Source organism: Astatotilapia calliptera, chromosome 3 (genome assembly GCF_964374335.1).
Source record: "Astatotilapia calliptera chromosome 3, fAstCal68.1, whole genome shotgun sequence".
Classification (NCBI taxonomy): Eukaryota; Metazoa; Chordata; class Actinopteri; order Cichliformes; family Cichlidae; genus Astatotilapia; species Astatotilapia calliptera.
In genome coordinates this window covers 8,711,113-8,738,236 of record NC_137424.1, presented here as the reverse complement: position 1 = coordinate 8,738,236, position 27,124 = coordinate 8,711,113, and the positions used below count along the sequence as shown (strand labels likewise).

At 42.4% G+C, this 27,124-nt stretch overlaps 2 protein-coding genes across 4 annotated transcripts in view; one reads left to right on the top strand and one right to left on the bottom strand.

Annotated features, from left to right (window-relative positions):
• Positions 1–5,869, bottom strand: part of LOC145424185 (uncharacterized) — a 36,316-nt gene extending 30,447 nt beyond the window's left edge. For both annotated transcript variants that reach the window (XM_080297245.1, XM_080297240.1), the window contains exon 1: positions 4,870–5,869. The gene's annotated coding sequence lies outside the window, so the exon portion shown is untranslated. The remainder of the gene's footprint in view (positions 1–4,869) is intronic.
• Positions 417–26,352, top strand: LOC145424413 (uncharacterized). 2 transcript variants are annotated; one of them, XM_080297718.1, is made up of 3 exons: positions 14,622–14,777; positions 18,279–18,384; positions 24,802–26,352. In XM_080297718.1, the coding sequence occupies exons 2-3, from the start codon at positions 18,367–18,369 to the stop codon at positions 26,005–26,007; spliced, it is 1,224 nt and encodes a 407-aa protein (XP_080153844.1). In that variant the 5' UTR covers positions 14,622–14,777; positions 18,279–18,366; the 3' UTR covers positions 26,008–26,352. The 2 variants fall into 2 exon arrangements, with proteins under 2 accessions (XP_080153840.1, XP_080153844.1); XM_080297714.1 differs by lacking the exons at positions 14,622–14,777; positions 18,279–18,384 and adding an exon at positions 417–1,149.
• Positions 26,353–27,124: the final 772 nt, after the last annotated feature.

Here is a 27,124-nt window from a genome sequence, read left to right as displayed (position 1 = left end):
CTGGAAATAGTTTATTTTGATGCACATGCTGTTTTCTTTGCAAATTTGCATCACAGGATTGTTTTTTGTTTTTCCTGCAGTATATAAAAATTGCTGTATCTCCAAAATAAAACTATGAAGACACTCAAAATAAATTTCCTGTGGTGGGAAACTATTTTTTGCAACTTTTTTGTATTTAAAGTTTTGAGGGATAAGCCTCTTAAATTTCCCCAAGTAGAAATATACCGTATTTTCACGACCATAAGGCGCACTTAAAAGTCTTAGATTTTCTTCAAAAAGTGCGGCGCGCCCTATAGCGCAGTGCGCCCTATGTGTTGTAAGGAGGACGTAGTAGAGAACACCATGAGAACGTTAAAGGGTGAAGTGTGGGCGTTGATCGTATATACCGGGACAATCGCACATACCTGTATAAAAGGACAGGTATGTGCGTTATGCAGGACATCGTTGTTTTAACAACCCTGAAAATGGCAAAGAGACACGCTTACGAAGCACAGTTTAAACTGAAGGCCATCAGCTACGCGGAGGAACATGGAAATCGAGCAGCGGCGAGAGAATTTAAGGTTAATGAATCGATGGTTTGCAAGTGGAGGAAGCTGGAAAACAAGCTCCGACAGGTCAAGAATACGCAGCTGAGTTTCCGCGGACATAAGGCGATCATCGAGCAAAGAACGAGCGGGAGAAGCGTTTCGACGGTCACCATTCGGCTAAAAGCAGTTTCACTTTCACTTTTTATGAAACTGTGCCATTTTTCCATCCGGACCAGGACTACAGTAGCGCAGCAACTTCCAGCGGATTATAAGGAAAAGCTGGCCATCTTCCGCACCTACTGCAGCAAACACATCGGCGACAAACACATCCAGCGATGGATGACCGATGGAGACCACAGTTTCACCAAGAGTGGAAGGCAGCGCCGGGCGAGTTACGCCACAATTTGCCAATGGATTGTAGATGCTTGGGCTAACATGTCTGCTGGCACTGTTGTTCGAGCTTTCGCAAAAGCCGGCATCATTTCCGAGGAGCCGCACGGCACGGAAAGTGACTCTGACAGTGAAGAAAGTGAACCTGGCATGTTTGATGGAGATTTAGCGCAGCTGTTCAATTCAGACACAGAGGATGAGGACTTCGATGGGTTTGATTGATGATAAAAATGTGAGTACCAAACTTTGTTTTGCTCCTGCTTTATTTTTAAATACGCACACTTGTATGCTTGTGTGTTGTTGATGATGACAATTACTGGTAATAAAAATGTGAGTAAGGTACCGAACTCAGGTTTGCTCCCGCTTTATTTTTAAATACGCATACGGTACTTGTATGTGCCCTATGGTCCAGTGCGCCTTATGTGTGTGTTAAATACAGTAAGGGCACACATAACTGAGACTGCGCCTTTTAGCACAGTGCGCCTTATGGTCGTGAAAATACGGTATGTAAAAAAAAAAAAAAAAAAAAACGATTTTCAATTTTTTTTGTAGTTTATTGCACTTTTTTGTAATCAATGTAATTACTATGGACTTAATGCATACATATTATTAAAATATGGGCTATAACAGTTGTATTGATGTATAGCAACTTGAAATGCTCCCAAAAATGGCACTACAACATGTAAAAAAATAATATAAGCTCTGGCAGACTTGGTTCTATGGTAGGTCTTAAAGGGTTAAATAAATATCGTCAAATAATCGAGATCTCAATTTCAGTGAAAATAATCGTGATTATCATTTTTGCCATAATCGAGCAGCCCTACTCTACACTTCCTACGAAAAGCTGCAGTAAGAACGGAGCCAGGAGATTAGAAAATGATTCATAAAACTCTGCAGTTAAACCATCTGTGCCAGGAGATTTGTTGGCCTTAAGTGCAGAAATAGGATTACAAACGTCCTCCACAGTCAGAGGGCTGTCACAGTGACTTCTATCTTCCACAACAATAGTTTTTAGGTTTTTAATATTATTGAGAAACAGCGTTGAGACATATATATATATATATATATATATATATATATATATATATATATATATATATATATATATATATATATATATATATATATATATATATATATATATATATATATATATACTACTTTTCTAAATGATTGACTATTTCAATGGAGAACCTAAATGACACGGACCCGTGTTTGTTATTACATATCTCTATTTTGAATGTGACAAGTCTATCGTTGCCTGTTATTCATAGGTATTAACAGAGTTTTTGGCCTTTTTTTTCCTCTATAAAAGTTAATTGACTCTTTACAGTGGCCTGCTATGGTTAATAATAACATGTTCAGTCATGAGTGAAATCAAAGCTTTTCTTCACTTTAGCATTTAACATTCCCAACAATATAATGTGATACCTTAATTAAAACACAGCTAATAAAACACAATTTTCTTAATGCAAACATCAGTGACTCAACATTAGCAACCAAAGGGTTCAGTCTGCAGCTCACACTCATGTGAAGCTACAGCCTCCCCCTTTAGTCTCTGTCATCCTTCTGCTCCTGCACAAACAAAGCAAGACAAAACCTCCACCCTTCTTCTACAGGCTGGGTGAATTGTTGTGGACATTCACTAATCCTAAAGTCGGCACCGTTTTTGTCTCAGTATCAAGTCAGTTAAACTTTTAGTCGTCAGTCCGTCACAGTCCAGTCACATGCATACATCCACACACATTCATACCAGATATTGCTGATAATGGAGTCTCACGCGCAGCCTATTCGAGCCTCCATCACCAGCAGGATGACGTCATCATTTTAAAGGAAAACAGCTCCTTGTTTTTGGACTGGATTGACTCGCTGCAATCCTTTTAGGCTCAGGACTTCTCATGTGATCAATGTGACATACAAGTGAATTTCTCCCAAGCCCATTATAATCATGGAGAAAAACACTTTGCCACTGTTTCCAGTAAGAATATTTTATAGCGCTTTAAAGTTCAACCTCTCAGGTCTGGATTAAAGAGCTGATTTGTTAAATCGGGAACTCACAAAATACCAAAATATCACCACCGGTGGATCACACCTCTCAGATGTTCTTATCTCAGTGCACTGTAACAAAAGCACAAACAAACGCAACCAATAAAACACTAATAAAGTAACAAATACTGGGGCCCATTGCAAACATGTCCAAGCATAAAACCATCTTTCTCTCTCTTAGAGAAAGAAAACAATCCAAACCTCACTGATAAAATCAACCTAGTGTCAAGCAAAACCCAAAAATCAACCAAAACTTCACCAGAAAGTTTTCCTCCCTCCCGGGACAATATTGTGCAGGAATACAGGCACCGTAACTCCTTTTGCACTGACAAAAACATGTTGGATTGACTTGATTCAATAGTGGACACTGGTTGCACACAAAGGTTTTGCTTTGGGAGAAACTTAAACAACTGAGTTAAATCAACACAACCTTTTCATATTCAGTAAAGCTGCATGTTGTGTTCATAAAACACGATTGAAACATGTTCAGATGGAGTAAGTTGAGCTCCTGGAACATTTTAATCCTTCAATTGAAATTGAATGGGTCTACAACAACTACCATCCTCCTATCTCTATCCTGGTTGCAGCAGGGCTGGGAAATAACCCTGAAGTGATAGGTTACCAGGCAGGGTACACCCTGGACAGCTCACCAGTCTATCAGATAGAAACACACAGCCGTTTACATTCATGGATAATTTAGCCCAGGACCTTCTTACTGTGGAGCAACAGCACTAACCAGCATGCCAACAATGGAGGAAATACAGGAAAGCTATGATTTCCTGTATTTGAGGCAGAATTATTTTGTTCTTGCCCTTGACAGGTTAATCCACAATAAATAGCAACAGCATGCATGTGGTGTGTGTGTCGTTGTCTGCCTCTTATAACTCCAGTGATTTTCCTGTAGTTTGAAATCTTATGCGGTGTTGACACAATAATTTGTTGTAAACCAGGAAATTCCCAACTGTGGTAGAAAGCACAGCTTAGCCTTAGCAAATGTTCAAAGAAAAGTCGTCACTTCCTGATTTCTGCTTCACTGATAAATATTGTCACACTGGGGTTTTTGCAAATGATATCAGTGAGCACTGTGTGGCAGCTGGAGTCAGACAACTGAAGCTCCCACAATCAAGACCACAAACAGCTTTCAAAGGAGATTTGAAGCTTTTCTGGCAGCAAGCTTCATGATTTATGGGACTGGAACTGGAACAGAAACTACCTGATCACCAATGGTGAGATGGCATGGAATTATTTTTATGACATTTTATCAAAGTTATAAATAAGCATGCCCATTAACACATAGTGAGTGAGCATGTTGTCTTCCCACGCAGTGAACAGCGGATGCTAATGTTTTTGTCACTTTTTACAGAGTCAAACTCAAAGTAAGGTCAGTGCTTCCACGCTTTAAACGCTGCACGCTCACACTCTCTCCACACTCGATAGATTATCCATTGTTCATCTGCACACAGCTGCGGTTTTAGTAACGCAGTAACGCAGCGTGCTTACGGGAAAGTAACAGTAATCTAATTACCTTTTTTGCAATAGTAATCCCTCACTTTACTCGTTTCTTGAAAAAAGTAATCGGATTACTGCCCATCTCTGGTTGGAGCTGTGCACTTGTGGGTTCAACCTTGTGTACACGTTTATCTTTGCTGTGTGTACTTGTACCTCTGAGTGGAAGCTGAACTCTTGAGTTCGAGTATCGAAGCATCAGCTGTGACGTTAAAGTCCAAACAGCTCGTTCATTTGACGTGCAAATGAACGAAGGTAACGCCGTTTTCATGTGGATGTGTCACTGAGACACTTTCCACATCCACAGCTCACAAAATGGGAAAACTATAGAAGTATAACAATGAAGAAGTTACTATGTTACGGGTCCCAAGGATGAAGACCTCGATGACAAATATGTTACCTGTAAAAGCAGGTGAAGAGCAGAGTAAGGAAGACACGATGCGTCTCTGCTTTCCTCCAGAACGTGTCTGAGGAAGCAGCGGAAGGTGGGCTCCACTTACTGCTCCCCGAAACCCCGGAGCAAGCACCAAAGTTCCGCCCTCACTGCTTTCTAACATAAAATGAATCCCTGTTACATGGATTTTCTATCCTCTTAAAGAAACTGAAAATAAATACATATAGCAATGAAAAATGTCCCGTTACATGAGTGTTTTACACAAAATAATATTAATGTGGTCATTCCCTCACAGGGGTGCCACAACTACACTGCTGTTTTGACAGAGACACAGTGTGTTTATCTAACTTGGCTGAAGCCAAAGTTCTCCAGACAAATTCAGTCTGTTTCTGCCAAGTGTGAACTCACTGGATGAGCGCCAGATACACAGAATCAAAAAGGGATAAATTACTTTTCTTATGTCATGTTCCCGTCACAAACTGGCTCAAGGAGAGGGGAAGCAGGAGTCCACAGATGAAATGTTCCTATAAATAAAGTGGAATTTATTCAAACTTTACCAAAACTTCAACACATCAAATACAAGCAGTTCAGCAGGGAGTGGATGTGTGTTGCATGTGCCAGGTGGATGCAGAGAGAGGCCAGGGCCACGTTCAAACCTGAACACGCTGCACAGTGTTTTGTTCCATTTGTTAGGGATGAATGAAATGCTTCCTTGAAAGGATGTGTGCAGTCACCAGTGGGCGTGGAAGCATGTGCGCCCTCATTTGGTGGGTGTGCAAGAAAAGTCATCCTGTCACACAGCAATGCCTACATAAATCACACCACTCTGCTTAAAATAATAATGTTTAGTGAAGCAGGTGAAGCAAAGGGCTGCTTTTAATAGGCTGGGAGACCCAGGTGTGCTGCTTTAGCTGCTGAGCCTCTTATGACAGAACAGCGGAGAGTGGTAAGAAGGGAGGAGGGGGTCTGGCTGTGTTTGTGAACGATAGATGGTGTAACTCTGGGCATTTCTCTATCAAAGAGACGCTACGCTGTAAGGACATTGAGCTGCTAGCGGTTAGCATGAGACCGTACTATCTACCACGAGAGTTTACACACGTGATTATGATAGCTGTGTATGTCCCGCCCTCTGCTAACGCTGCAGCAGCCTGTGAGGTCCTGCACACTGTAACCAGCAGACTCCAAACACAGCACCCTCAGGCCCTTTTCCTGATCTCTGGGGACTTTAAAGATGATGTAACCATTTAATTATGGTTACATAATTAATTATGTAATTAATTATGCAAAATGCAAAACGCTCAGCTGTGTCTCCAATCAAAGCTCTGTAACTTCAGAGGTGATGTTCATATGTTGACTAATGGTTTTCTTTCATTTTTGATGTACTGCAGAATATTTGTATAAAATCCAGGCCAGGAAAATCTCCTTCATGTGTTTCTGTGTTTTGTCTTCAGCTACGTTGACACAAAGGCCTCTGCTGTGACGCTCACACCTTTGATAAAGTCTGGAGAGTGTCAGCTTCCTGTTTATAGATACAAAAATATGTAATGTTGTGAACTCTGGCCGCAGCGGCGCAAGAAAAAGGAGAATTACGGGAAGCACTCACAACAGGTAAAATCAAAATAACAAAGTAAAGTACGATAAAATAAAAAACAACAAAAGAACAACACAATATACTTCCCCGTACTGTTACTGCTAACCTCTGTTAACCTAGTAACTCTTACCTTCTAACTGACAGCTGCTCAATAAACGAGCTCCATAAACGCTCCATATTCACCTTTACATGGAATATAAAGGGAAAAGAAGAAACACAGTGCTGTGTCAGCGTTAGACATATAGATATATCCTTGCTTTTAATACATTTGAAGGTGGGTGGGAGAGGTGCTTCTCCGCGTAGTCTACGGTCTCTTTGGGATCGGTAAAGCTTTTCCTCACATCACCATGGGTCACTAACAGCTTTGCAGGGTATAGCAGTCTGTACCTGACGCCGGTCATCCCACGTAGTCTTCCTCTCATATTTGCAAATGCGGCTCTGCGTTTCCAACAGAGGGAGGGAAATCTGGGAGGATGTTTATTTTAAAAACCCTTATACATCAGGTTCTTGTTCTCTGCAGCTTTCAGCAGAATCTCCTCACCAATGTGGTAGTAGTGCAATCTCAAGATGATGGGCCGAGGAAGATGACTTTGTTTGGGACGCTGGCGATTCACTCTATGTGCTCGATCGATGAGTGGCTTCTCCTCGAGAGATAGCGCCTCCGCCAACAGGTGTGAACCAACTCAGTCATCTTGGGTCCCTCTGTGCCTTCTGGTGTTCCTGCAGTTCTTAAATTATTCCTCCTGGAGTGCCTCAAGAGCTCCACATCTCTCATCTAACTTCTTTACCTCCGCAGACAAACGCTCCACAGTGGCCTGGAGAGTGGCGATGGTGTCAGAGTGGTTCGAGGCACAGTCCTGCAGTTCAGTCAAAGTGTTATCATGCCTGGCCACGTCGCTTTTTATGTCCGAAATTGAGGGCTGGATGCTCTGGTTCAAGGATGATATCTCGCCTCCTATGGTGGTAGAAATCTCTAATATGCAAGTGTCCAGTGCTAGTTAGTTAGTTCTAGTTCTAGTGGTTAGTGGGGCTTTATTTGATGATTCTAGTGTGTGTTACATTGTTGTCATATTGTTGAGTCGCAGAGCTGCACAGTGTTACAGTTTCTGTAGAGTCTGGTATAAGGAACTCAGATCCCTCTGTGAATAATGTTCACTGAAACTGATCTGTAGTTAATGAACTAGTCAGGATTTACACTAGAGAACGTTTCTGCCATTACATGGCCTGTATTTGTAGAGCGCTTTACTCGTCCCTAAGGACCCCAAAGTGCTTTTTTGCCCAAGGACACAACGACCGAGACTGTCCAAGCCGGGGCTCGAACCGGCAACCTTCCGATTACAAGACGAGCTGCCAACTCTTGAGCCACGATCGGCCCACATATTGTTGTCTTTTGTTGCAGACACCAAGTGTTGAGATCCTGTCTCAACCTCCTACATTCTTCCAGCAGGTTACACATTATTTTTTGTATTTGGAATCAAATATATGTGTCAGTTGGGCCTAGTGCAGGGGTCAGCAACCTTTAACACCCAAAGAGCCTTTTGGACCCGGTTTCCACGCAAAGGGTCAGGGTTCGGGAAAACACTGGGAGCCGCAAATACTTTGTGACATCTAAAATGAAGATAACACTGTGTATATTGTTTTTACCTTTATGCTTTGTGTGAACAACTACAGTGTGTTGCTTATGAAATCCATGAAGTGCTACAGAGAAAATTACATTTGATTTATGTAATGAACACATTTTGAGCTCTTAAAGAAATATAACAAAGGAAAGCTGAACTACAATGATCCATGTAGCAAACACAAACTGTTATATCGCCTTTGGGCTTTTGGAGCCTCGACCTGACTTTTAAAAAATAATTGGAAAAAAGCTCTATGCTGCTACAAAATGAAAAATAGATATTTGCAAAATTCTGCCTAAGTATGTATTTTACCTGGTTACTGCGTGTGGTGGGCGTGGTCTGCAGCGCCGCTGCAGGGGAGGCGGACGCACCTGAGCGGCACCCGCAATCACGCCTTAACGTCTGTGCTCTCTCTGCTGTTGTTGGTGTGTGTCGGGCTGTGAGCTGCAAAGCTACAGCCGGCTGTGTGCGTACAGCAACCGTGTGTGTAAAGTGGTCAATAAAGAGATGCTGAAAAGCGCGTTCATGCAAACATCGTCGGGTCTGCCGTGATATGTTTACAACGGGACTTCTGCTCCTGAACCTCTGCACACAGCGTCTGCAGGTCGGGGCTGTACGAAGTCACTTTATCTCTACAGGACTGTAAGCTGTCGTCTGTGAGGCGTGAGTGTGTTTGTTTGAACACAGTTCACGGTGGAGAACAGCTGCTGACATAATGTGGATCCAAGATCCATAACTGGCCTACCTGGGGCTGAAAGTCTCCATAAATGCAAGCGTTTCGGCGGCTACATCGGCTTCCACGAGTGTGACGCTTATTTTGAGAAAATAATAGAATATAAATGTATTTTTATATTCCAATATCACAATAATCTTCCAATGTAGAACTACAAGTTAAAAAAGAAGTAACATAAATCAAATCCACTTCAGCTAAATACTTCTCATTTATTTCCATCTTACATGCTGTGACTGCAGCCATTCCCACATCTCTGTGAATGGGACTCATGGACATGGATCAGTGGTTGTTGATCAATGGTCCTGAGAATCTGCATAATTAAGATGAAGGAACGGAGCTCCCAGCCCATCGTTCCTGCAGCTGCTTTCAGTCTTTATGCAAATGTCCTGTTTGTAAGACTGAAACCTGCAGCTGAGACTGAAGACGTCACCTGATGATGACGACACGTTTCTCCCACAAAACGCTGCGTCCAGATGAACAGAAGCAACAGACTCACTTTCCTGGATGATTGAGATGCATCAAGACTTCATTGTGTGTTACTTCTCATTCAGCACAGACACATTATTCCTGTTAGGTCATGTCAGCTGTCACTCAGTACAAGCACAACTGTGAACAACACAAACTTCTCTTCAATGTGTCACAGAAACACTAAGTGTGAGAGCCTGTATGACACACAGGACAGACTGTAAGCTCTGCTGGCTGCACAGCACTTTGTAGCAGTTTTCCAACATGTCCTCCACCCGTGATGTCAGTGGTGGGACCCCAGTCACAGCACTCAGCACCACCTCCTTTAAATGGATTTTATAGCAGTTCCTCCCGTTACTCGGTGCAACGCTTCTTAAATGTGTTTTTGCAGGATAAAACACAGCAGGTGGTGTAGAGAGGACGTCAGCTGACGGAGCAGAGGGAGGCAGACTGTGGATAAATGACAGAGTGAGAGGAGAGCAACCATGACAGAAGCACAGGTGTGGCAGATAGAAGTGGCTTTATAGACACTTATTGTCAGTCCTCGTGCATGCTGTGGAAATAAGTGTCTGTGTCATGAGGTGACATGTGAGCTTATCTTTGGTCAATAAAGCTGAACGACCAGTTTTCACTTTGCTTGTTACGCTTGTTTAGTGACGTCTGGGTTTCTGTGGAGCCCGAATTTTGATGAGTTCTGGTGAAATCATCTGAGATCATCTGAGCATCGGTGAAGAGTCAGCAGAGAAAGTGTGGGACAGAAGTTTGCTTTGGACACATGGACTGAAATCAAAAAGTAACAAACAGGATTTCCAATGGACAGTATGGAGAAGTGAAAGTACACAAAGGCTGTGCTGGAACACGTGTGTTACACTTTTTGACAGCTGAGAACAAAACACAATATTTTGCATCATCTCTGCAGTGTCTCTTCTTTCCTCTGCTGTTGTGCTTTTAGCTCCAAACTGTTTCAAATGGTTTGTCAGCAAGCTGACCTCTGACCTCTGCAGTACTAACTCCTGACCCGTACAAAGAGCGGGCGTTTCTGACCTTTGACCTGCAGCTGTATGTCTCTCAGTCTCAGTTCTTCTCTCCGTCACTGATGGAGCAGGTGTAGTTGCTGCTGACAGTCAGTCGTTTGTTTTCTCAGAGTGAGGCTGAAGTCTGAACTGTTCAGAGCATCAGGTCTCATCAACGTGCGCTGCTGTAACGCCGCTTTGTCCTCTGAGATCACCAGGTATGAAACCTGAGTGCTGACAGAGCAGCATGTTCCCCCTCATTCACCTCCACCACCACAGCCAAGGCATGCTGGGAAACTGAGGACACACAGACGGAGAACTGAAGTGTCTGCTGTGTGTTCATCTCAGAGTCCTCACAGGTGACACATTAGCTCCAGAACACCAAGCCAGGTGTTTGAAGCCTGACAGGGATTCTTCCCATCCAGAGGGAGGATTTAGCTGCACAACAATGAACATTAGTGTGTAGTTTAGAAACACAGACTGTGCCTGCACTGCATCTAGTGAAGAAAAGTGTTACTGCCAGAGAACCAGGCTCCTTTAAAGCAGCTGATATTAAGGTTGAAAAATCAACAATAAGCTGATGTAATCAACGTTTCACAAAATGGTCAGCAGCTAAAATCTGGAGCCGTTCTTTGGTGGTAATTAACAGTTTGTTCTTGTTAGCTAATTATGTCATTAAAGGTAGCAGCAGAAGCCTTGTGTTGAAAGCCCATTCACTCACACATTCACACAGTATGTGTGTGTCTGTGTTACACTGTGGACATCCCTTCTGTTGGAGCGCCATCTTGTGGCAGGTTTAAGAAATGTTCTTCTTGTAAATCCAAACTGATGCACCTCCATAGCAGACTGTGGAGGCTTTCAGTGACATGAAGACTTGATTTATACTGTCATATTCTCCTGTTACACAAAGCACAGCACGCTGAACATGGATGAACTGAAACTCCCAGCATCTGACTGAGGAAAAGCACAAATCATTCTCACACTGACTCCTGCTTGATTTTAGATTTGCTTTCAAATCCTCACACTTTCATATGAAGCACTAAATGGGCTCCAGACTGTTTATCTCAGCTTCCTGTCAAACACACTGCTGCTCACACCGAGGCTCAGTTTACTCCTCCAGCCTGGCTTAACCTGCTGTCTGTTAAAAACAGTCCCACACTCCTCTGTTTAATCCTTCTGATCAGACTCTTTGATTTTGTATTGTTTTTACCTGAAGTTGTGTTTTTGACATGGTTCTGTCTGTGAAATAAAGCTCACACACACACTGCTACAGTCCTTCATACACTTAGAAACGAAGCTGCTCCTTTCCTCAGTGCTGACACATAAAGAAGAGTTGCTTTTATATCCAACACGTCTCTGTTCCAGAAAACAGCTTCAGCAGCCTCTGAGTCTGAACTTGGAGTTGGTTATAAGCCACAGGCCTGTGTGCACAGCAATGAGGAAATATAATGCAGTAAGTGAAACATGGATGTGTGGAACAGATTATCCCAAAGGTTGATTCTGTTCATCTGGACGTTCTCAGTGAAACATTTGGTCTCTCGGTCAGGTGACTCCTTTAGTCTCAGCTGACTGCAGCTTTCCAAACCTTTGTCACTGGATCACTCACTTCATCTCCAACGTGTCCCTGACACAGACAGCTGGAGCCGTTACAGCAAAATCATTGATCATCGTTTTTAGAACATTAGCTGGTGTTGGTGGGCAGGCTAGCAGTGCTAATTGTTAGCACTAGTTCTGCTGCTCTCCCTTTGTCTCTGTTATTGTTGGTCTTTAGTGAACAATAGAAAGTGTCTTCATGAGACTGTTGCCTAATGTTCAAATGTAGATAACACCACCTGCACCAACCTGTTACACAGCACAACCCTCTGGTGTAGCTTTGGCTGGAGCACATATTGGCAGCTCCAGTGACATCACCACTCCATGGTGACATCATCTCTACAGACTGTGGCTGTTACATATCCTCACCTGGTAATAATAAGACTGTCCTCAGCTGCACACAGCTCCAAGATGAACAAACTGAAGTAAATACAAATTAGAGTTACGATAGATTGAAATCTTGTAATCAGAGCTAATTCTTAGTGAAACTCTCACAACATCATATCCTGATCCTGGGTTAGTGTCTCGGTCTCAGATCACAACATCAGCACAGGCTTGGCTTGGGTGAGGTATTGAGTGGTTCTTGTCCATGACAGCTGCAGGTACAGTGCCATCAGCCATGCTGCACCACATGTCTGCCCAGGAACATTAGTGTGGCTGAGTCTCATGTAAACATTGTGCTAAAGTGGTGGGAAAGTGGCTGCAAGCTGGCTGCACTGTGTCCAATACTCTCAGTATGATATCCACAAACCTCTGAGTGTCACAGAGTGGGCCTGTGCTCAGCTCACTGTGCCCCATTCAATTCTACTTGCATAGTTTTACAAGTAAAATTAAAAGTTGCTCAATGATAAGTTATTGTAGTAACAACTAAGTCCATGGTCATTATTTGTTAATAGTAGCTTAAAGCTTCTGCACCAATCATGGAGCACCAGGTTTAGAGCATGTGGACCTACAAAAGTAAGTCCCAGTAAGATGGGCTGAGCCTTACATACTAGAAGAAACATGTCATTCCCAGCAGATGAAGCGCCCTTTAAAGCAGGATCTCACTTTAAACCTAAAGAACTTGCTATGAGCATGCAGTGCATTCATGGTTATTATTCATACGATTGTGGGGAGCTAATAAAGTGCAACTATCACATTACATTTTATTATTAAATTGTTGTTAACAATCCCTTCACTTCTGCTTATCTAATTCATGGTTGCAGGATGGCTGACAGCTTCCATTAGGCAGGAGGTAATGTCCATTCTGGCCACAGTGCAACCCACAATGTGTAACTGACACTATTATATTGCATTATGTCACATTGTTACATCTTTTTAATAAATGATGACAGTCAGCTGAATTTGCTGCCCCCTTGGTGGAGGACATCAGGATCAGCAGCTGCTGCTCCATCACAAACACCACAGAAGAAGAACAACACTGGATCAGATTATCTGGACGTGTTTGACAGGGACAGTGTTCATGTTCATGGACATCAGGACAAAAACAGACGATGGAAACCTGCCAGATTTGAGCTAAACTGCTCGTTTCCATGTGTAGTCCCTGGGAGGTCACATGACCAACAAAGACACACAAGCTGTGTCCCAAAACGTCGGCTGCATCCTCCGGAGGCCGCATTTGAAGGCCGATGACGTCACAGCCAGGCGACGAAGGCTGTCCCGATTCCTCGACTCCTTCAAATGCGTCCTTCATTCCCCCGAGTTTGAAGGATGGGTCGGGTGTGTCCTTCGTGGCCCACCATATCCCAGAATTCATAGCGCGGCCCAGCCAAATTTCAGCTGCCAACAATGGCGGCCGCTACTAAGTTTTAAAATTTAACGAGGGAGTACTACTTACTTACAATGAATTCCTTACACTATATAATTTTCCCGTCAGTGTTGGGGAATTCTCAATGGTGCTTGGTGCCATACCCTCAGGGACTTTAATGTTATATAAAAACACTGACAGCTCAATATCTGCCTCAGTCACTCTCCCTGATCCAGCTGAGTCAGCAGTGGGAAAAATCTGCTTTTCACAGGAACTTGGTAACAGCAATAAGAGAATACGTAGTTTATTCCAAGAAGATATCATGTCTCTCCCATATATAGAATATCTTACTGGAACCGACATGTTCCAGATATCACCTGGAAGACAGTCTGGATGATCCCATAAATATCTAATTGTGAACAAGGTGAAGGAAATCTCATATAAAATTCTTCATAAATGTGACCCAGCCAGTCACTATATGGTAACATTTAAAAGAGACATAAATACTAATTGAACTTTCTGTGGGGATCATCCAGAAACTGTGGCACATCTCTTTTGGTTCCTCTACACAGAGATTCTGGAAGAATTTAGCAGTTTTGTTATTGTCCATATTTTAAGGGAGTTTTCTTTACGATGGAAAATGTTTTATTCTGTTTCTTTAAGTTCCCCAGGAAGAATGATAAATGTTTTTTATAAAAATATTTGTTAATACTTTTAGCTATTTTATATCCATAAATGTAAGTTTATTAATAAAACACCATATTTCTGCCTTTTTATAAGGATATGAATTGTACATACAATCAATTTCAGACTCAACCAACAAAAAGCCTCTCAGTACAATATTTATATGTTGATTTTTTTCGCCTCCTCATATCATCATTTTTTTACTCCTGGTTCTGTATGTTCATGTTCTGTTCTTTTGTAAACTTCATCTGTTTGTATGTTGTATACTCATTGTGTTTCAATAAAGTTCGATTTAAAAAGAGGTACATTCTAAACGAAGCTTCAGACGTCACTGATCACGTGACTCTGGCCAAACGAATCAAGCCTCGACACGGTGCTTCTGAAGCAGCGCGTTGATCTTTCTGACACACGCACCGGAGCGTCAGCTTCAAGCGGACCATCACTACGTCTCACATCTAAAGGTGTCAAGGTAACTTTGAACTGAGTTCAGTCAATCTGGAGTTTTTCCAAGTTTTCTGTTGCTCTCTGTGAGAGAAGAGCGTTAAAGGCGGGGCTCTCCAGAGTCCAGCAAAACAGGAAACCACAGCTGGGTGTGTGTAAGTGTGCAAACCAATAGAATGCATCGTGGTGGGGGGGGCATCACGGGCAAGAAAAAAATAAAATAATCGGTCGTACCCATGCTTCCCCGACGTCATGCCAGCGCATATTGGGAAATTCGTAGGCACCGATCGGTTTTCTATCAGCCATTTGCTGGGAGTAAGGGCGCCCTCCGTTTGCGAGGTGCGCCTGCTGCTGGCGGCACAGGGAGGAGAGGGCGGGGCGGCGGGGAGTCTCTGGCTGGCTGGAGCGGCATCTAATAACCAACTCGCAAAACAAAATAAAAACAACAAACAGATATTATGATACAGACTTATAATCTGCACCGATGTTTTTTCTAAATTCTATAAAGTGAGCGCGAGAGCCCTCGGTGCGCCTGCGCGCTGCTGAAGTCAAAGTAAACTTTATTGTCATCTCCGCTACAGACAGTCCAGCATATAGAGAGACGAGACGACGAGGCTGCAGTTACAGCGGTGCAAGTAAACAAACAATAAATATAAGAAGAGTAAGAAAATAAATCTACACTTTAGGACTCGGGGTAAAGGATCAATAACAATTTAAATTTATAATTTACAGTTTGATGATTTAAAGTCTCACACAAAAGGGGCGGGGCCGGCTGCTTCCAAGTAGAGCGCATTTCATTGATAATGATGTAAATCCAAGCCCATCATGGATTCACGATCTGAATCCTGGGTTGTGTGAAATCCCAGAAATCAACCTTAGACAAAGTGAATCTGTGAACTAAGGTGTAGGTCTGTTAGGTTAATTGTGCTGATCCTCGGGTTGGGGGATTTGTGTTTGTACTGGAGCGCAAAATTCAAACCAATGGAAGATGGACAACAAAAGTTCAAAGCCATCAGGTGCTCAGTTTATGTATTTATTTTTGGCCTACATCAGTAAGAAATGCCAAATTATATACACAAAGTTACAGGAATCACCACTCCTGTTATTCATGATGATTTCAGTAACATCACATAATAACATGTAACGTTATTATGTGATGTGCGTACAATACTAATCTCGTATATGATGTTCTTCCATCTCGTATAGTTAAGGACTGTTTTAGTACAATTGGACCTAGTATATTGTCCCTTTTGAAGTCTTCTTTGCTCTCTGGTTGCGTACCATCAGCCTTTAAACATGCTATAATTCAGCCTGTTCTTAAAAAAAGGAACCTCGATTATAATGATTATGCGAACTATAGGCCGATTTCCAAGCTTCCGTTCTTGGCCAAAATTCTTGAGAAGATAGTGTTGCTTCAACTCCAGGCCTACCTGGATGAGAATAGCATTAATGATAAATTCCAATCGGCCTTCAAACCACATCATAGCACTGAGTCAGCGCTGCTCCGAGTTCTCAATGACCTTCTACTAAAAGCTGACAATGGACGCTCCTCGGTCCTAGTGCTATTGGATTTATCGTCGGCTTTCGATATGGTTGATCATAAAATCCTATTGGCAAGACTTGAGCACACTGTAGGCATCAAGGGTGTTGCCTTGGATTGGTTTAAATCATACTTCTCCAATCGGCTCTCCTCGGTTCACTTGGCCACTTCCTCTTCCTCCGCTGTACCTGTCTGTTGTGGTGTCCCTCAGGGATCTGTGTTAGGCCCTACTCTGCTCTCATTGTACATGCTTCCATTAAGCGCTATCTTTGAGAAATATCACATCGCTTTTCATTATTATGCTGATGACATTCAGATCTACTTTGAGTTAAATGATGACCTAGCTTTGTCCTTGAATAGTTTTCGAGAGTGCATGTGTGAGGTCAGGCAATGGCTCCTGGCAAATACTCTTATCCTTAATGATAAGAAAACTGAAATTGTGGTCTTTGGCAGTGACGTCCTTCGTGCCAAACTTCGTGATGCTTTTGGTTTTCTCACTAGCTCCTTTTCCGACACTGTTAGGAATTTGGGCGTGTTACTTGACAGCTCATTTAAACTTGATAGACAAGTGTCTGCTGTTGTTAGATCCAGTTTATACCAACTCCGCCTTATTTCTAAGGCCAGGCAGTATATCTCGCATAAAGACCTGGAAAAACTCATCCATGTCTTTGTAACTTCGAGGCTGGATTACTGCAATTCACTCTATTTTGGACTCCACTCTGCCCTTCTCCATAGATTACAGACAGTCCAAAATGCTGCTGCACGCATTCTAACCAAAACTAAGAAGTTTGCCCACATTACTCCCGTCCTAGCTGATTTGCACTGGTTGCCTGTGAAATACCGTATCCAATTTAAAATTCTGCTGTTTACTTTTAAAATCACTAATAACACAGCACCGAGCTATCTTAAGGAACTCTTAAGCTTATATGTTCCTGCTAGGGCTTTAAGATCATCCTCACAGTTACTGTTGGTGCAGCCTAGATCTCGGCTGAAGTCTAGAGGTGATCGAGCGTTTGCCCTGGCCGCACCAGAGTTGTGGAACAACCTTCCCATTGGCATTCGGGCGTCTGACTCTATTCAATCTTTTAAATCACGGCTTAAAACGTATTTGTTTAATCTTGCGTTTTCTACTGGTTAAATGCTGGCCTTGTCTGCAGTGATTTATTTTACTAATTTTCCTATCTTGCTTTTTATTTGCGCTGTGTATGTCTTATCCCCATTGTGTGTTGATGGCACAGTTATATTGTGCTATAGCTATGTGCTATAGTTATATTTTTTCTATTGGTGGCTTTTTCCTGTGAACATAATTCTACACTTTTATTTTTATGACTCTGATTATACTTGTGTTAATTTGTTCTATGTTAAGCACTTTGGCATGCCGTTGGTTTTTAAATGTGCTCTATAAATAAAGATTGTTGTTGTTGTTGTCCTGTAAGCACAGTCTGCCTGTGTCTTTTCTCTGCAAATGAACATTTTCAGCCAATATAGGTAATACATCAACAATGCTGCCGTGGCTAAGTTAGGAATATTTATAATGTCATTTCCAAAACTTGCATATGATCTGCAATTTGTAGCAGATCTACTGACTGTCACAGAGCAGCTGGAGCAGTCTCGAATGCAGGTCAGTCCACTGCTGCCCCCTGTGGCCAAGAGCCATAGCTACTGCTGGATGAACTCGTGACACATGTGCACCTGTTTCTATGAACACATTGAGTCTGAGTGGCTGCACTTACACTGGTGCATTCAAACATATTGAAAGATGCCAGCAATGTGGATTGTCAAGACTCAAACCAATCCACATTGCTGGCGTTGCATCTTTCAATGCCAGCAATGGCAGGTATCAGTGCTCAAACCTTTTGTGTTTGTTTCCAACAAGTTGCCCACCTCGGGAAACAACAATGTGTTCTTTTACTTGTCAGATGAACATATGAGACACTTTGACTCTTCAGTGCAGTGTGGGGCCTAACAAAGATCTGTTTTGTGTCCCAGCTGATCAGCAGGAGGAGGAGAGTCTGACGGAGCAGCAGAGGAACATTTTCAGCTACTTGGACTCAGCTCAGCCACTACAGAGGAAACAATGAGCTCAACACAGAAGGTGACAGACAGAGCAGGACCATATGACCAAAGATATTTATCACCATATACATCTGAACATTTGCCATAACGATGTAGCTGACGATAGAATTGACACCAGACAAAATACTTTACAGCTGCACAACTTTATTAAAAACCCATCAATGTATTTTCACTGAAACAAGCAGCTGTTGTTTATGTGTTTATGTACTAACAGCTGGAAACGTTTCATACAGCTGTGTTCGACAGAAATGAAGGAGAACAGATTTAGTTCATTTGTTTCTACATGAGCTCTGTGTGATTTGATGAGTATCTGAGGCTGAGACCACAGGACTGTAAAACATGATTGTTGGGCTTCATTTCTGTGCTGAACAGTCGTTTAAGATTAGCTGTAAATAACAATTAGCTGATGTTGTTCATGAGACTAAAGTCACCTCACTGTGGTAATGTAAATATAATATGGCCAATATTATAGTTATTATATTGTTGGCATTACTAAATTTGGCTCAATGCTTACATATATGTGTAAAAAGCAAATGTAGGAGCTGTGATAACTGTGTCTGATAGAATGAAGAGTAGACTGATATATGAAATATTCCTTTATTGGGTGAGAAAATCAGACCATGTCATAACTGCTTTAAGTCACACAGAATAGATATCAGAGCCTTAAACAGGCTGACTTCTGCTAAATGGGTCAAACTGGGCAGAAAGTCCACAAACACATAACATCCTTATAGAATATGATGTAACACTATAGATCAACTTAGCTCAGAATATATAAAGCATATAAACAGTTACAGCAATATGATGCAACAAACACAGCAGCTACTGATCCAAAATACTCAAAGCTTCATAGTCAAAGGAGCTTGCAAAGAAAAGCGTCTGGACTTCTTTAAGTTACTTGAAGACGTTTCACCTCTCATCCGAGAAGCTTCTTCAGTTCTAAGGTCAAATGGTGGAGAGTCCCAGATATAAACCTAGTGGGAGTGACCCCCCACAGAGGGACAAAAGGACCCCCCTCCTCTAATCGCCTGAGCCAAGGTGTGAAACTGGGTGTGGGCCCCAATCAGCCAGAGTTTCGGGTGAGTTCATTGTGAAACCTGGCCCCACCTTATCATGCGAATTCCTGAGATCAGATGGCCCAGGATGTGAGTGGGCGTTAAGGCGTCTGGGAAGGATCTCAAAACTGGATTATAGATGGCAGAGAGTTGGTGTCGTAAACCCCGCCTCTGTTCAAAGATGGTCGCTCACAGTGGACATAGATGGATTCTTTCACTCCGCTTTCAAACCATCTGTCCTCTCTGTCCAAAATGTGAACATTGGCATCCTCGAAAGAGTGTCCTTTATCCTTAAGATGCAGATGGACAGCTGAGTCTTGTCCTGTGGAGGTGGCTCTTCTGTGTTGTGCCATGCGCTTGTGAAGTGGCTGTTTGGTCTCTCCAATGTAGAGGTCTGGGCATTCCTCGCTGCACTGTACAGCATACACCACATTGTTAAGTCTGTGTTTTGGAGTTTTGTCTTTTGGGTGAACCAGTTTTTGTCTGAGCGTGTTGCTGGGTCTGAAATACACTGGGATGTCATGCTTGGAGAAAACTCTCCTGAGTTTCTCTGATACACCGGCTACATAGGGGATGGCAATGTTGTTGCGTCTGTCCTTCTTATCCTCCTTCGCTGGTGTCTGGTCTTCTTTTCTGTGCCTCTTTGCTGACTTTAAAAACGCCCATTTAGGATAGCCGCACGTTTTGAGTGCTTCCTTTACATGTGTGTGTTCCTTCTTTTTTCCTTCAGGTTGAGAGGGAACATGTTCTGCCCGGTGGTGTAGGGTCCTAATTACTCCAAGTTTGTGTTCCAGAGGGTGATGGGAGTCAAAGAGGAGGTACTGGTCCGTGTGTGTGGGCTTCCGGTAAACTTCGATGTTGAGGTTGCCGTTCTCTTCAATGTGCACAGTGCAGTCCAGGAAGGGCAAACAGTTGTCCTTTGTGTCTTCCCTGGTGAACTTGATGTTTTTGTGCACAGTGAAGGATTCCACTTCTTGTGTCTTGATTTTGACCCAGGTGTCGTCCACATATCTGTACCAGTGGCTGGGTACTCTTCCTTTGAAAGAGCCAAGAGCCTTCCTTTCCACTTCCTCCATGTAAAGGTTGGCTACAATAGGTGACACGGGGGAGCCCATGGCACAGCCATGTTTTTGTCTGTAAAAGCCTTCGTTGTATTTGAAATATGTAGTGGTGAGGCAGAGGTCTAACAGGGTGCAAATCTGATCGGCTGTGAAGTTGGTCCTGTCCTCCAAGGAGCTGTCTTCTTGTAGTCATTTTCTGACAGTCTCCTCGGCCTCCGTGGTGGGTATGCAAGTGAAGAGAGAGAACTGAAGAAGCTTCTCGGATGAGAGGTGAAACGTCTTCAAGTAACTTAAAGAAGTCCAGACGCTTTTCTTTGCAAGCTCCTTTGACTACGATGACCTGGATGACTGAGAACCTTCACAGACTCAAAGCTTCATAGAACTGAAACCAACATTTATTTTTAGCTCCATCCTGCTGCTGATACAGACTTTAGGTTTCTGAACATTAAACTTGTTGCTGCCTTTCATAGTGTGTAACTTGAAGGCCCTGAGTACTTTCTCCCACACTGAAAACACTGGGATGATCATATTATTTGAACATTACCTAATAAGACGGATTCAGCACAGACAGTTATGTTAAACTTTCCTAGCAGTCCTTCACAAACAGGGAACAGTCTGTCTATTCTCTCCATCTGTCAGCTGCTGCTGGCTCTTCCTCCTCCTCTTCCTCACACACTGCTGAGTTTGTCCTGGTGGATCATCAGGGCTGCAAAGCCTCACAGATGATGTGCAGCAGTGGCTCCCTCAGTCTGTCCTCACTCTGGACACTTGCAGTCGTCACACATGGAAATCAAATGTGTGATAAGCTGCAGGATTCAAACACAAGTGTAACTTATAAACACATGTTCATACTTTTATTCCACAATCAGAGAGAAAGAAACAGAGAGAGAGTGCAGGACAGACAGACAGGTGACAGTCTCAGGTGTACACACTGCTACACAACAGCACCAGAGAAGCAGGATTTAGTGTTTGTGTTATTACGAGTGTAAACAAGAAGAGTTCCAGATGGTGCAGTGGACACATGTGTGACTGCTGTGATTAAAGCATCTTTCTTTCAGCTTAACGAGTGAACCGTCAGCTCGTTCAAACACACGTTAAAGTGCGTTTGGCTCGACACCACCGAACAGAGGCAGCAATATAACACAGCTAACATTAACAGTGCAGTGGATCCTGCTTGTGCCGTGATGTTCAGGACTGCAAACCGAGCAGCATCACTGACTTTCAGCTTGTTGTGTTTGTGGATATATGACTGACTTTAATTATCCACAAAATCATCACATTCTCTGTCAGATTAAGGTCGACTATTGAACGGCGTATATTTTAAAGGCTTTAAAACCAAGTTAACGCTGAAAGTACAAACATCACTAATGTCACATAACTCTGCCGACAAGGCATAGCTATGGCTATGAAATGCTCTTTGTGTATCACTTCTTCATTATGAAAGATGTCATTAATGCACTAGTAATGTCTCATCTGGAGTATTGTTCAATCATTTGGTCAGCAGCTAATAAGACAGATCTTAACAGACTTCAGTTAGTCCAGAATAAGGCGTCCAGATTAGTGTGAAGATGTTCATACTATACTAATATTGATCAAATGCATAATAACCTTTCTTGGCTTCCTGTACAGGCTAAAATATTCTATGGCTTACTTGTAGTTCTAAAGAAAGCAATTCTGTTAAACACACCACATTTATTCTGCTCAGCTGCAGTATCCAGATGAAATACATCATCATATTACAGTTTTCAACAAGCTGCAATTTAGTAAATGCTCGAGTTAAAAGTAACGTTTTGTAAAACTGTTACATTTAGAGCAACTTTTAAGTGGAATAAGTTGCCTTAAAAAATTAGAGAATTATTCAAAACTTCAATGAAGACTTAAAAGCCGATTTACAGAGCTTTTAGTTGTTGTAAATATTGTAAGACATGATTTGTTTTTGAAATTTGTGTAATGTGCCTCAATGTTATTGATATTATTATTATTATTATTGATTGCTTATATTTGAACAATTGTGAAACCTCACTGTGGATGTAAGAGTGAAATTATGTGGATATCTTGAATCCACTTTATTGTGTAATATTTTATGTGAGTATTTGACGGAAGACGAGCAACATCTGTTGTGGAAGCTAACGGGGTTCCTTTAGAATAAACAAACATAGGATTTATTATCACTGAATAATTCTGTATAAATCTATACAAATTATAGAAATATGTAATAGGAAACAACAAAATAATCTAAATTATAAAATAATGTGTGTGTGTGTGTGTGTGTGTGTGTGTGTGTGTGTGTGTGTGTGTGTACAATCAGGAGGGATGGGCATGATTTTAGTGTTTGAACAGTCATGAATTATCTTTAACAGCAGGTTGGATGTAATGTGTTAGAACTACCAGCAGGTGGGGTTAAGAGACCTTTAAAACACTAGGAGTCCCAGGCTTCTACCTTTCTACCTTTAAAACCCGGAGTGCAGCCAAATGGCTTTTAGCTAGGCTTTAGCTTCAGCCAAGTGGAAGCTAAATTGGCTAGTCATTCATATGTATATTAGGTTGTTACCTGGGAATTCTGGAGGGAAGCGGAGTGGGGGTGTGTGAACGAGGGGGTGGGGGAGCTGCTAAAAGCTGTGAACTTCCCTTTTGTGTTTCATCTTGATGCATTCTCAATCATCCAGGGAAATAAATCTCCAAAAGTCACCAACTTGGAGTGTTTCAGTTTGCCATCTTAGGGAGAAATCAACACACATGGGTGTATTTCCTTTGTTGCTGAGATTTACTGATAAAAACAGTACAAAAAACCAACCATTTGTACACATATGTACAAATAATAATAAAAAGTGAGTGAGTACATTTCAACATTTTCAGCAATCACTCACAATCCTGGCACTGCCATGGTATCTGTAGTCTGCATTGACCACATGTGTATCTGTTGCAGTGAACACATCGCACAGTGGCATGACTGTTCTTGCAGTTGTGTTTGACCTGACACATGGCTCTTTTTCCAGGGCTAGGTGTGGAGGGTTGTGTCCAAAGCAACTGTTCTTTTCTTGCCTTCTTTGCAGCTACATGAGAGTGAGCCAACTCTCTTGCAAGCTCCACCAGGAAGTCCACCCGTCTTTCCTTCATCCTGGTGCATGCTTGATACAGCACATGTGCATTCAGTGCTGCCATGTCAATCATGTTATAAAACACGGCAACTGGCCAGGTTGAAAACACCTAAGAAATAAGATAAATTGTTATTTCCATAGCCCTTTTACACTTACCTGTGTACACTTACACATACCTGAGTGGTGAATTCTAAAGGGCTATGGAAAAAACAATTTATCTTATTTCTTAGGTGTTTTCAACCTCTGCTGCCACGCTGACGGCGTATGCGGCCAAACGGAAGAAGACAGTCTATATTCTTAGCAGCATGCACAGCGTGGTTCAGACTGATAACACTACCAAAAGGAAGCCAAACACTGTCACCCTTTACAACAAAACAAAGTGTGTCGTGGATGTGATGGACCAGATGGTTCGGGAGTACACTGTCCGCAGAGGAACACGGCGCTGGCCAGTTGCCGTGTTTTATAACATGATTGACATGGCAGCACTGAATGCACATGTGCTGTATCAAGCATGCACCGGGATGAAGGAAAGACGGGTGGACTTCCTGGTGGAGCTTGCAACAGAGTTGGCTCACTCTCATGTAGCTGCGAAGAAGGCAAGAAAAGAACAGTTGCTTTGGACACAACCCTCCACACCGAGCCCTGGAAAAAGAGCCATGTGTCAAGTCAAACACAATTGCAAGAAAAATCATGCCACTGTGCGATGTGTTCACTGCAACAGATACACATGTGGTAAATGCAGACTACAGATACCATGGCAGTGCCAGGATTGTGAGTGATTGCTGAAAATGTTGAAATGTACTCACTCACTTTTTATTATTATTTGTAAATATGTGTACAAATGGTTGGTTTTTTGTACTGTTTTTATCAATAAATGTCAGCAACAAAGGACATACACCCATGTGTGTTGATTTCTCCCTAAGATGGAAAACTGAAACACTCCACTCCCCCACCCCCTCAATCACACACCCCCACTCCCCTCCCTCCAGAATTCCCAGGTAACAACCTAATATACATATGAATGACTAGCCCATTTAGCTTCCACTTGTCTGAAGCTAAAGCCTAGCTAAAAGCCAAATGGCTGCTCTCCGGGGGTTTAAGTGGTGTTTGGTGCCACGCTCCACCTTCAGGTTTAAAACTAGTGTTAATGGAGTTTGAAGGTTGAGTTTGTTCCACGACTGCATTTCACTCACTGCCTCTGTTTGTATCTCTGTCACTGCAGGACCAACATGGAGCCAGAAGTCAGCGCTCTCAGGAGGCCGACAAACCTCACAGAAGAAAGGGAGAGAAAAAACACACCTGTGACGAGTGTGGGAAGGGTTTTACTCTGAAGGCTTCACTAAAACAGCATCAGGTCATCCACACTGGAGAGAGACCGTTCAGCTGTGACGAGTGTGGAAAGTCTTTTTCCTTCAAGCGTTCCCTAAAAAGACACCAACTCATCCACAGTGGAGTTAAAGCGTACAGCTGTGATCAGTGTGGCAGAGCTTTTACTCAAAGTAGCAGCTTACAGAGTCATCTAGTTACCCACTCTGGAATTAAGCCATACACCTGTGATCAGTGTGGGAAGGCTTTTACTCAAAGTAGCCACTTACAGAGGCATCTAGTTACCCACTCTGGAATTAAGCCATACAGCTGTGACGAGTGTGGGAAGGGTTTTACTGTGAGGGCTAAACTAAAACAGCATCAGGTCATCCACACTGGAGAGAGTCCGTTCAGCTGTGACTTGTGTGGAAAGTCTTTTTCCTCAAAGGGTTCCCTAAAAACACACCAACTCATCCACAGTGGAGTTAAAGCGTACAGCTGTGATCAGTGTGGCAGAGCTTTTACTCGCAGTAGCCACTTACAGAGTCATCTAGTTACCCACTCTGGAATTAAGGCATACAGCTGTGACATCTGTGGAAAAACTTTCAGCCAGAGAGGGAGCCGAAATACACACCTACGCATTCACACCAGACATGATGTGTACTGCTGTGAACAGTGTGGCAAATACTTTACAACAGACGCACAGTTACAACAACACATGTTTACCCACACTGAGGAGAGACCTTATCAATGTGACCTGTGTGAGAAGACTTTTAAAGCTCCACATCACCTGAGACGACACCAACAGATCCACACCAGAAAGAGACTCTACAAGTGCATCTACTGTGAGAGAAGCTTCTCACAGTCAGGTCATCGTAACATTCATGAACGTGCACACATGGAAGGAAACTACAGCTGTGACCAGTGTGCCCAAACATTCACCTCATTGTCTGCTCTGTGCAAACATCAGCGCGATCACTCAGGGCTGAAATCACTCCCATCACTGGATCACAGTGAATCTGAAGACACAGAAAGATCCTCTGGTTTCTGTGTCAGACTCAAAAAGCTTGAGATCAGGCTCCACAGAGTTCAGATAGAATCATTTAAACTTGTGTTGAACTGAACTGGTTGCTGGGCTGAACTTCTACATAATACAGATCTACATGGGATCTTCTTTTCTGTTGTTTTACTGAGTCAGTTTTGTCCTTTTTTCTCTGTCCTGGTTTTGCTCGTCTGTAAATGATTGAAACTCAGTCAAATAGTTCATTGTTCTCCAGCAAAACGTTTTGGAAACTCATGTTTAACCTTTAAAACTCTGACATGTTTTAGCACACAAGGCTTCATCGGGGAGTTCACTCATGATTGGACCATGAGAACAAAGGTTTTTAGTTCTTTCAAAGAGAGTCTTGGAGATGTTTGATGTTTCTGTTTTTTCTACATAAAGGAATAAACTATTTTTCTTGCTTCATGTAGTGTGGAAGTTTTTAATGTTTCTTCATCTGTTATGTTCTTGAATGTGTTCACGTGAAGATGGTATAAATAAACTGTTGTCAGAGATTTACAGTTATCAAACAGGTGAATAAACAACACTGAGACACTTGGAGACGGTTAACGTGCTGCACGGGTGAGGGCTCAGAGAGGACTCACACCGAGCTGCAGTAGTCGTTTATTATTTATAGCAGGGTGAAACAAGCATAGCAGTTTCCTCTAATTTTGCATATGTGTGTGTCTAAGTTCGTATAAATGTCATAGGGTGAACTTCCTCTTTCTATAAACAGAGCGAGTAGTACATTTTGTTCTTTTCCTATTAAGAGTAAAATATGAACATGTACTTTAATGCAACATAAAACTCATAAAAGCGTTTCTTCTTTAACATCCCCTCCTGATGTTAATATTTTTCACTTAATCATACTTTATTATCAGCCAACAATCACTTGCTTATAACATTTTCAATTGTAGCATCATTCAGTATGTGTGTGTGTGTTTCTATACTAAATCTTCTTCATCCGGTTCATCTTCTAGTGGCAGTCCAACATAGGTAATTACTGTGGCCTGTACCATTTTGTCAATCATGGATCTTATGCATGGTAGGATACATGTAGAAAACAAGCATAACAATAGAAGCAGAACTCCTATCAGTACGAGTCCTTTTATCACGAGGGTCTTCCAGCTGCCACTCAGCAGCCAGGTCAGCCAGTCCTCATTGTTCGTGACATAGTCTTGTTGCTGCGCATTACTCA

Coding starts and splice junctions, on each gene's coding strand:
- LOC145424413 (XM_080297714.1), top strand. CDS start 1,114: ATGAGGACTTCGATGGGTTTGATTGATGATAAAAAT. Junction 1,150..24,801: donor GTTTGATTGATGATAAAAAT/GTGAGTACCAAA, acceptor CTGTCACTGCAG/GACCAACATGGAGCCAGAAG.